Genomic DNA, 12,167 nt, shown 5'->3' with positions numbered 1-12,167 from the left:
GAAATGCATCAGAATGCATTGAAATGTGTATTTTTCATAGTGCACCACCCCCACTATCAACGTCAACCCGAAGCGTGGCGAGCGGCGGCGGTACGCGTCATACGACCTTTTCATACCCCCACTATCCACGTCGGCGTGGAGTTGAGAATAGAATAGTGTGGCGAGCCACCGAGCCCGAAGCGTGGCGAGCGCACGCGGATACCTGTGAAGCCCACGAGGGGACGCGGATAGCTGTGAAGGTATCCGCGTGCGCTCGCCACGCTTCGGGCTCGCTGTGCTCGCCACACTATTCTATTCTCAACTCCACGCCGACGTGGATAGTGGGGGTATGAAAAGGTCGTAGGACGCGTACCGCCGCCCCTCGCGGGCTCGCTGCGCTCGCCACGCTTCGGGTTCACGTTGATAGTGGGGGTGGTGCACTATGAAAAATGGCATTTGGGGGCATTTCACAAGTTTAATACACATTTCAATGCATTCTGATGCATTTCAGTGCAAAATCGGGTGCGATCGCATCGCATGCGATGCGATTTTTAGCATACAATCAGCATACGATGAAGGTCGTGGGAGCCGTGATACTCCACAAGTACCGACCTATATTTCCCGACTACAGAAATATCAGCCATCATTGAGCATGCAAACTGTGAAATTCAAGTGTGCTTTAAATGAACATAACATTAGCATTCTTTGTCTTCCTTATAAAGTTTTTTATAATATAAATATATAAAATGTTTATCTTAAAGCAATCTGAAGAGGATGTGAGCCAGTTTGATTCAAAGTTTACACGTCAGACGCCTGTAGACAGCCCAGATGATGCCACTCTCAGTGAAAGTGCCAATCAGGTGTTTGTTGTAAGTTAAACTATTAAGCCTTTTAATCATAACAATTTACATATGTCAGTAATTGAAAGAAAAGTATTTAAATTCAAATCACTTTTTTTTTTTTTTTTTTTTAAGTCCACTGCTTGGCTGACTCTTTCCCTCTTTCTAGGGTTTTACATATGTTGCCCCCTCTGTACTTGAAAGCGTAAAAGAGAAGTTTTCATTTGAACCAAAAATCCGATCTCCTCGCAGATTCATTGGAAGTCCTCGCACACCTGTGAGGTAAGGTTCATAATTTAGTTATTCATTAGCTGCTACAAACCAGTGCTTATAGAATTTTGTGAATTAGTGAAATGTTTTTTCTCTTTTGGTCTTTCATATTATCTGACATTACCCTATACTTATCATACAGACATGGTATATTTAATGTTTTTTGCGAGCTGTGACAGTGAGCAATGCTTCCTGCTCGCTGTCACAGCTTGCAAGGTCAGTATTCGACTGACCCCCTGCTGCACACGCAGTTTCCGCATTGCTGGGTTTCTACAGTGATGTGGAAAAGGCGTGTGCGGCCACTAAAACAGCAAGGCTTGCCGGTAAATGCAGCAGGCTCCCTACATTAGCCGTAAACCTGACTGTTTGGGTTCCCCTGGAATATTGAATACGGTGAGCAGCCGGCGCAGGGGTTAAACAGCCAAGGTCGCTTGTTTTCGACAATTCCCAGCGGTTTAACCCCCTCGCCGGCAGCATTGAATACTGCCTATAGACATATCTGTTGTTTCCCTTCTACAACAAAAGACATACCCATATTTTTCTCCCAACTTAAAAGTGACAATGAATTTGCACTTGTTTATTCTACTGCTCCTTATACTGTATGTCATCTGATGATAAAGCAGATTTATTGGGGTATTAAAAACAGAAAAAGAACTTACTAATTGTGTCAGTTTTTAGACACATTTCTCCGATGCAATTTAACGTTTTTTAAATTCAATACTGCATCGGCAAAACATAAACCTTTTTCAACAGTCAAGAAAACATTGCTTTAATTGAATGGATTAAATGTAAATTTGACCTAAAAAGGCAAAAAGTGCAGATTTTCTAATTGAAAAATCCAACACGGAATTGTATACTACACAAATGCTCACCCTGCAAAGTGTGGGAACACAGAACCATTTTACCCCTATACTCCACCCTCTTACATGCATACAGCGCATGGCTGACTAGGTAATGCTTGTCTCTGATACAGTGAATAGTATTAGTTATAGTGGTTTGTACGTCGCTGAATTAATTTTAAGTGTGTGTATGTATGTGTCAATGTTTGCGAAAACCACCCAAAAAAGTGGGTCCCGGGGATCCTTCACTTCTAAAAATTGGGGTCCTCCCTGACCTTTTCTGGGTCCCAACGGAATAAAGCCTCCTCTCCCCTTCTCCCCAGCATGGCACATGTGGGTCAGGGGGAAGTATCAATTGGCCCACTCGCATATAGATACATATATACTAGAAACGATATAAACCTGAAAATAGGGACAGTGCGCGCCGAAGGCACGCCAAAAATTTAGGACATGTCTTTTTGGGGGAAGTGGTGTGGTAACATAGTTGTAGTACCAATTCACATTCCAGCACACGCCGCAATGCCCAGTACACATTACAGCACACACCGCTATGCCCAGTACACATTACAGCACACACCGCTATGCCCAGTACACATTACAGCACACACCGCTATGCCCAGTACACATTACAGCACACACCGCAATGCCCAGTACACATTACAGCACACACCGCAATGCCCAGTACACATTACAGCACACACCGCAATGCCCAGTACACATTACAGCACACACCGCAATGCCCAGTACACATTTTATGCTTGCTGCCCGGGGGGGTTGGTAAAGCTGATACAATGCTCACCAGAGTAGGTGAGCGGGCTGTCAGCGCAGTGGGGGACTGGATGTGGCTGGAAGAGCTGACACGCTGCTCTGAGTTGAGCAGCGTGTCAGCTCTTCCAGCCACATCCAGTCCCCCACTGCGCTGACAGCCCGCTCACCTCTTATGCCGAGAGTGGCTGTCAGTTTTTACAGCCATATCGCATGCCGTCCCCCGCTCTCAGCAGCAGAATGGACTTACATGGCGGGCGGCAGAAGGATGCAGAGCCACAGACACTGTGTGACAGTGAACCTGCTCTCATAACAAATGGCAGGGCGTGCGGCTTTAGTAACTGGCAGAGCGCGCACTTGCAGTGATTGGCTGCCTGGCGGCCACTCTGCAATGATTGGGTCCTGGCGGCCTCTGCTGTGATTGGCTAACGGCGGCTCACAGGCGCAGCTCAGTGCGTCCTCAGGGACCCCTTTAGTTTGAAAAACTGAGTCCCCGGTGGCCGTTTTAGGGTAAAATACGTGCTATTGCGCGTATTTGCGAACACTGTGTGTGTAAGTGAATGTGGGTTATGTGATATACACTGGTGGAGCCAGATTTTTGTTAAGATATCTATCTATCTCTATCTTCTATATGTATATATACATACATACACGTAGTTGATGTGTGTGACTTATTCAAAACAAATTGCTGAATGTGACACTTTTTTTTTTTTTCTTTAAAGCCCTGTAAAGCTTTCTCAAGGTGACTTCTGGGGACGAGGAACTGCTGCTGGAACTGTAAACACTCAATCTCCAGCCGATTTCAGAATGGAGACAAGTAGTGTGGAACAAATGGACGTGACTGTAAGCGGAGAAGCATCTGCACCACTACCAATCAGACAATCCAATTCTGGGCCATACAAAAAGCAAACCTACCCCTTCATCCCCAAACGGCCAGAACATCTACGCATGAATCTATGACCCTGCAGTGTTACCTGATCTATTCTGACTTGTACAGGTCGTGCAGCCAAGGAACAGAAATTCAGCTTAAAACAAACCAGAAGTATACATTTTGGAAACTTCTTCACTATCTCCCTGAAGGGGAAAAAATGAAATGTGTGGCCTTGGTCAGTGCGCAGGCCAGTTTGGAAAGACTAAGGAATGAACATTAATTTTTTTAAACAAAATATAAATAATATACACACAGATATATACATATATATATCTCAATCAGTGGTGCAAAAAAAATCAGATCATGTAACGGCACACTATTAGTAAGTTCCAGCATATTCTTTCAGTGTCCGAGGTAAAAGGTGACCATATTTGCTCAAGGATTTCATTTTAAATTCACAAATTTACGGATTACAGGGTTTTGGTTTCTAAAATAATATAACCAACGTTAAATGAATCCAGTGAACGGAGGGTAAAGGGTCACTTTGCAAAGACAGAAAATGGTCAATATTCCAAGTAAGGTTAAAATGATCTTGCCGTAACAATTTGCATTGGATAATGTAATATGTTATAGATTTTTTTTTTTTTAGCAATTCATGTTCATGAATATATATTGCAATCTTCCCTTCCCATGCTAGAAAGGGCTAGTGTATCCCAGGAACCAATGGGCCGTCTTCCACTGTGTTTTGGGGAATATATGCATATGGTAACTTCTGTATCGGTGTGATTATAGGCATTCGTGCGATAGAAAATGAGGTGAGTGTTAAAGGCCTTGATCTGAAACAATTGCAAGCCTTGTACTTTGATAAAAGGAGTGTTAAAGGCTACCAGTAATGTATTTCTTATATATTTTTATCCTTTCGCTCCTGATTTTTATCCCTCCAACAATAACTTTGATCTGGTTGTCCTCCATAGAAGAACTTTAAATGCTGGGACTTTATGATTGTACAAGTATTACATGGCCTTTCTTCTCGTGTCTTCCATAGAGAGGGAATAAATGTCCCTAGACCTAGGGAATGTTATCTCAATGCTGGTTTTGTCTTGGTTTCTGTATGATTGGCTTATAGGTACAAAGAAATAAATAAAGGTAACTTTACCTTAACTGCCTTAACAAAGCATTTTCGTGAAGATCTCTGAGACGGTTAATAAATCAAGATCATCGTATTTTTGTTTGTACACATTAACAAAATCAAATCCGTTTGATTGTTGTCCTACTCATCTGTTACTCGCTTTTGTGTAAAATGTAAATTAATGCTGTGTCTTACACTTGATTATGGTAACATTGCCGCAACATAAACATTTTTATTTTATTTTTTTCAATTCATAGCTGAGCCGTAGGAAAAAAAGCCATATGCATTTCCATGTATTGATATCATTATTTGAATAAATAAAACTGTTTGAGGCATTTGGGACTGCAGCTTTACAGTCCTATCATGTCCAACTTGGTCTGCCCATAACCACAGCGAGACTCAGGCAAAATAGGACCACAGCATTGTAATGGCTGATAAAGTTACAGTCATGGTTATATCATTACCCAGTAAGCAGATTTAGTACATAATGTACTGCAGTTTAGAGGATTTGGTTTTGTTAGGAGTTTTGTTACTGAAAAGACTCTGGTCTTGACTGATGGATGAAGGTGGAATTTCTTTCTATATGCAGCAGTACAAATGTAAATTGGTAACAGCTTAAGTGCCAAATGCGACACATTCATTGCATCCAATTGCATATAGATATATGAAGAGATTGGACTGTAACAGACTGCTTTACAGAGTATAGTAATTCTGGCACTTATCAGTTAAGCATCTGTTTTACACAGTCCCGTAAACCATTTCTTCCTAGATATTAGTGTAAATAGGAAATATGGGGTTATGTCAATTTGACTTCTCAATTATAGTTACTTTGTTCCTTCTTTTCAATAAGCGTTCATTGTAATTAAGGTCTCCATTCCTACATTATACAAATAAAGTGTGAACCTTAAATCATCAGTGTTTAAGAATTTGGCATAAAGCAGACTTCTCATAATCAGCTGTGCTGTCATCATTTACTTATTGAAACAGTAGTAAAATAAGTCTTTATAGCTGATAAAGAAGAATGTTCTTTTCTGAAATGGTTTGCTTTGAAATAAAGGTTTTCTTTTGAAGGTTGTGAAGCATGCAATTTTATAGATGAGGTTTCAAATAATCAGAAACCATGCATAAATTACATTTTCCACAATTGTTTGCTTTTTTTTTTTTAATAAATTGCTTTTTTTATGACTTTATAGGACTTCTCTTTTCACAAACTGTAAACCATAAATGTTTTATCGATATTATTCATAATTTAAATAAGTTCCACAGAAGATCTGGGTGGGTAAATAAATAAGTTTAAATTTGCAGTTCAAGAAAACTGGTCTAACTGACAAGATATGGTCCTTAGGTATTGAAGTTTCAGCAGACTAGGAGCAAACAGATAAACCTCTGGCATAATGTATATTGAAGCAATGAAAATGACTGTGCATTTCTTATGGCGACAATGGGGCAGATTTAACAACAAATGATATTCTTGTTATTGCGTATTACATATGTCAATTGTTGCCCCAGCCAATACGCTCCTGTCCATGACAGGAGCTGATTGGCTGGAGCCCTATTTAACATACCTAAAGAGTGATAATATCACTGGTTGTTAAATCTGCCACATTGTCTGCAGTCTGAGAGGATTTTGAAGCCAGTAAATCTAACCCTGTTTGATTTACTAATCATCGTTTCAGGAATTCATTTTGTTGCCGCTTTTGTATTTACAAGCATAATCCAACACCCATTATCTACCTAAACAAAGGGTGTAAAATAAAGATTGAAGGAGTATGAGTTTTAAGCTGTGTACACATGGTGCGATTTGGGCTTTCGATTCTGACTATATAGCACAGTGTTTTGCTGCATCAGATCCTGATACGCGGCATCGGAATTGAAAGTAGAAATAGACTGTCTATTTCTACTACCTCGGAACAAGGGACATGCTACTTAATGCAACATGACCATAACCCCACCCCCTGTGCACACCATCACTTCCTCTCCCCCAGCCATTCGATGCCTGAACCCGGCGGCGGCCGCCGATGATATTGAAACCATAAGGGCGGCTGCTGGTTCGCACCGTGTGTACACACCGTTACTGCCATCAAAGCTGATTTAAAATAGCTTGTGATTTTCAACCTTTTTCAAAAGGTTGAAAATTTCCCCCCAATTCCACACCCTGTTCCCCACAGCAATTAAGATAAAATACACTGGCCCTTTCTATCAGTAGTAATCTTAAAAAAAAAAAAAAATCCACTTCCCTCCCTCAGCAGTTGCTGGTGGGAGATTATGTGCCAGCTTGCCTGGTGGCATGCTGGCACATGTTGTAGGTAGGCTGGTGTGAAGGCAATAAAGCGTGCATGATCTATCAGTCACATATCAGGCCATAGAAGAGCCCCAAAAAACTGCCTGAGCCCTACACTCTGACCCTAACAGCTGTGTAGCACATCAGACTACCACTATATTAGAAATCCTAATATATTAAATAGAGTAACCAAATCATGCTCGCACATGATATTTAACTGAATCAAAGATATTATGTTATAAGGCATTCTGTGTTTTCTCTAAAACATTATAAGGAATGGGAAATTATATACAGGGGGCTACAGATCCGTATGCACATAGGAGTCTATGTACTAGGCTTCGGCCAAAATGAAAGTACCAGCTAATCTGCTCTTGTCATTTTTCAAATACACCCTGTAACATGGCAGTTAGAAGCTGTGATTTTTGCTAGTGGCAGATTTTGATCAAGTGATTTTGACAATATGCACTGGAGATTTAGTCTATTTTCACTATGATAGTCTACGATGTAGTCTAAGTAGACTTGTCTACAGAGTCTATTTTTCTATGTGATACTGCATTATCGGCTGCATGTTTACCATGCTATTTTGGCTAACCTTCCAGGCGATTTTGAATATAGAGTCGAAATCTCCTGCCAAAACCATTCAGGAAGCATGCCGATAAGCAATACCCTAATGCAAACATTTAATTGAACTCAAATAAACAATACCCTGGATATATGTAAAATTTGTCATTCCAAGCCTCCTCCTCTACACCACAGAGTGATCCAAAAAAAAAAATTGTTTCTTTGCCATCTCTTTACCTACTCCATTTTGAACAAAACAGTTTGGCTCCAGTATGAGACCAATACTAATTTTGGACAGATGGTGGCGGTACTCTTTATGGGCAGATTCAGAGTTGCAAGTTGCACACACTTTCAACTGTAGGGAATTCGCTTGTGCAGCAATGATTAGTAATGTTTCCAGTACCAGAAATATCCTGCAAGATTCTTGTTTGACCTTCTGCCTAACAGAATCTAACCTGAAGTATAACATTGCTGGGTGGCATTATCTTGGTCTCGAAGAACAGGGTTGGGTATGGATCCTGACAGGTTACAGGCAGTCCAATGTTTAGAATCCGGACACATTTTGGTAAGTACTGTTAACCTTTCCCCAAACACTAGCCCACCCCTCACATAGTCTAATCCTGACACTAATGCTTCGGGATGACAGTTAGGATCCCACAGGCCGTATTGTGAGTGCTGTTGGGTTTGACTGCCCTCATCCTGACAGGATGCCAATTACATCCTCTCTAGTATTCTGCTGTGAATCTGAAAGGTTTTTTTTTGCCCTAGAAACCAACAAGCACACGTAACTTATCCCAGATATGTAGTGACAATATATCAGCGTGTATGTACAGCAATTTTTACTCTGAGTTGTACACAAATACAAGTTGCAGTGTATTACTTCCACAATTTGCTTTTTTTTAATTATTATTATTGCAAATATGTATATACAGTATATTGCCCTGGTAGCGTGACTATTTTCAGCTCCCTGCAGCCAGGGGATGGGATTGGAGGGGACATGATACATGGCTAATGTACAAAGATGATACAAAAGGGGGGTGATTTGCAGGTACTCAACCCCTGGAGTAAATTGCAATGATGGCTGCATGTAACCTATTTATGCAAGTATAGTATAATTGCCACAGCTGTGATCTAATAGGTTTCATTTCAGTGTTCAGTACATTGTAATTCTGCTGTTTCTTACGATGTTTTGGAGGGTATCGGCAAAATGTTTACTATACGCATTGTTTCTTATGAGGCTCACACGGGTCGATGGGAGCTTTGTGCTGAATGATCTAGCAGATAGAATTCTTTTTTACAATATTTGGTGCTCGATTAAATACACAGTGCAGCTGAACAGTACACCAAAAAGGCACACATCCAATGCGTTGCCTCAGAATACTAGACAGACAGAAACAAAGTGGTGAATAGTAATTAGCGCTCTGTGTATAACCAACAAACAAAAGGAAAAAATGTTGTTTTTTTTTTATATCACCATTTTCTGATACATTTCCTTGTAAAATATCCACAGTCAAGGTAACCTGTAACGATATACACCCTTCCACACGGATAATGTGACAAGGGTGACAAACAGAATACACTGATAGTGCAGGTTAACCTTTAAAAAGATTTTAATACAGATCCACACTTACAATCTGCAGACAATAAAAACAGCATGGGTGGTATTCCATGGGCAAAAACAGCACGGCCAGATGAATAGGTGCAGGTCCAAATCTGTCCAATAAGTCTCCCGTCCGGAACAGGGGCTCAGCGGTACTCTTTTCAGATCAGTCCTTCCTCAGGAGTGTAGTTTCAACTACACTCCTGAGGAAGGACTGATCTGAAATGCGTTGAGTGTATTAGCATCGGGAGGTGCCCTGGAAGATAAAGACAGCCACTGGTCGCCACCGAGTACCGCTGAGCCCCTGTTCTGGACGGGAGACTTATTGGACAGATTTGGACCTGCACCTATTCATCTGGCCGTGCTGTTTTTGCCCCTGTGGAATACCACCCATGCTGTTTTTTTTGTCTGCAGATTGTAAGTGTGGATCTGTATTAAAATCTTTTTTAAATCAAGGTTAACCTGCACTATCCGTGTATTCTGTTTGTCACCCTTGTCACATTATCCGTGTGGAAGGGTGTATATCGTTACAGGTTACCTTGACTGTGGATATTTTACAAGGAAATGTATCAGAAAATAGTGATATAAAAAAAAAAAAACATATTTTCCTTTTATTTGTTGGTTATACACAGAGCGCTAATTACTATTCACTACTTTGTTTCTGTCTGAATGATCTAGCGTCAATTAGATCAGATCGCTTGGCACACAGCGCAATGTGTGCTGAGCGACAGTGGCATGACTAGGATTTATGCAACCCCCTGCCGTTTTCGGCAGCGCCGCTCCCCTGCCCTAGCCCGCCCAAGTAAAATTAAACACCCCCTTACCCCTCTGCATGCCGCCGTCGCAGATCTCTTGCTGACTCTGTCTCCTGCAGTGCTAATGAAAAATTACCATCACAAAATGGCTGCCCCCTAATAGCAGACAGTTTTTAAGAATGCTAGAGGGGGCGCATTTTTTACACACTATAGGGGAAATTTACTAAGATGTGAGTTGTATTTCACATGGGATGTTGCTATGGGCAACCAATGAAAAACTACTTCTCTCTTTTTTTTTTTTTTTTTTTTGCACCTTCTAGAAAATAATAGATAGCATTTAATTGGTTGCTCATAACAACATCCCATGTGAAATACAACTCACATCTTTGTAAATTTCTGCCTATGCCATTCGAATGACGCGGGTGGTACCCATAGGCGTGCGCAGTACATTTTAATAGGGGGTGCACCATCAAAGGGGTGTGCCTAGCACCACATCTTAAACATGTATAACACCGCCCATTGGGTGTCTCTAACAGCGCCAATCAGACGTGTCTACCATCATCGATTGATACTCGCTACAATATGAAATGGCTCTCAGTATAATAATACATGCAAATAAAGTAAAAAACATATATGGATGATATGCAGTGATATGACATTGGTCTGGTACAAGTAACAATGCAAAACACACATAATTGATTGATGGGCGCTTCTTTCAATGGAATACAGTTCTAAAAAGCAAAAGTCTTTGGTAAAAGGTATTGCCGGTAGGGAGGTGTTCATAAGGGTGGGCACAGCATTAGGGGGTGCCTGTGCACCCATAAGACTCAATGTGCGTACACCTATGGTTGTATCATCCATCGAAAGACCGAATGCATGTGCAAAAACACACTCCCGATCTGCACCCAATCGCCACTGATCAAATGTGCAGCCCATATGATCTGAGGATTGATCCCTTGACCCACAGGACTGCGCATTGTACCTACATACCTCACGATCTGCATTATCATAAACAAAACCATGCGTTCAAATGACTTTGGGCTTGAAATTGTTCTGATGTATGGGCAGCTTTAGTGGACGGGTCTCGAGGTTGCTGCAGGCAAGCTATAATCTAACAGGAATTTGCTGTTAAAGAGACAGACAGAGGCTACCTTTGATTGATCTCTTTTATTAAATGTAGATGTTGATCTCTGTTGCTTTCCTGCCACAAAGCCCTACTTAAAATTTGTTTAAACAATTTTTGAATTGTACAAACTAAAATGTTACAATATTATTAGGAAGATGTTATTGAAACATAGCAATTACTGTGGAGAAAAAAAATAAAAACCATAAAAAAAATCAGCTTGAGCAGTTTACGGTGGGTGTGTGCACAGAAAGGGGTGGGGCCAAGGGTGCAGGCAGATGGGAGACTGCACTGCTCGGCCAGCCCAGGATTCTCTGTGTGGCCAATCAAGCAGGAAGTGCCAGATAGGCAGTCAAGACCTGGCAGAATGTCATTGAGTAACATGGAGGAAGAAACTGGGCTGTGTGAAAGATTTTGTTTTAAAAACTCCATAGATCCTTGTATGTATAACACCCTGATCATTTTACAATTTTTAATCGTGATTAATTGCATGACATTTTTGCGATTAAGTGCACTGATAGGCTTACCTAAAATCTTGGTGCCAGGGGTCCATGCATGTTGCCATAGGCATGCTCGTTGCCCGGGTTTCCTGCTTGCTGACGGGTTTAATTCATGTTGCCAGAGGGGGGTTTATGTGCTTGTTGCCAGGGGTTGCAGGGCCACAATGATCCCAGAATCCACACTTCCGGGTAGCGCTGGGCACTCTGCACTCCCCCGACAAGACGCTGAAGGTGAAGGAGCACCTCTAGAGTCTGTCTCCTTTACAGAGGTGGCCATTTTTTGAGGGACGCAGAGTCTCCATATGCATGTGAAAAACCCATGACGACCTTTGACTGTTGAGCTATTGATTATAATGACCTTTTGACCCTTTCAACCTTAGGCATGGTGACCTATTGTCTGTGTAGACCTAAGTCCTTGTCGACCTTCAGAGGTCGAACCCAATGTATGTCGACCTTAATGGTGTCGTCCTAATGACCGTTTCCCTTGCACCCATTGAGCCCTGCCCACAGTAATTGGCCTGCGGGTCATTTACTGAAAGAACAGGAATGACCCCCGATGGGCATAACTATTAATGGCCTCCCATTACATAGTTGGTAACCATCCATGGCCACTCACCATTTCCTCATTAATAGTGAAAACACTGATTGCCATCCC

At 41.6% G+C, this 12,167-nt stretch overlaps 1 protein-coding gene across 1 annotated transcript in view; it reads left to right on the top strand.

The window, feature by feature from the left end:
* Positions 1-5,880, top strand: part of RPS6KB1 (ribosomal protein S6 kinase B1) — a 37,524-nt gene extending 31,644 nt beyond the window's left edge. Inside the window, exons 13-15 of the mRNA XM_083173759.1 lie at positions 741-848; positions 988-1,100; positions 3,415-5,880. Of these exons, the coding sequence (XP_083029885.1) occupies positions 741-848; positions 988-1,100; positions 3,415-3,652 (459 nt within the window). The 3' untranslated portion in view covers positions 3,653-5,880. The remainder of the gene's footprint in view (positions 1-740; positions 849-987; positions 1,101-3,414) is intronic.
* The last annotated feature ends 6,287 nt before the right edge of the window (positions 5,881-12,167 follow it).

This window comes from Crinia signifera, chromosome 2, assembly GCF_055691185.1.
Source record: "Crinia signifera chromosome 2, ASM5569118v1, whole genome shotgun sequence".
NCBI classification, from domain to species: Eukaryota; Metazoa; Chordata; class Amphibia; order Anura; family Myobatrachidae; genus Crinia; species Crinia signifera.
Note: the sequence above shows the minus strand (reverse complement) of the source record. Positions and strands in the feature narration are given on the sequence as shown.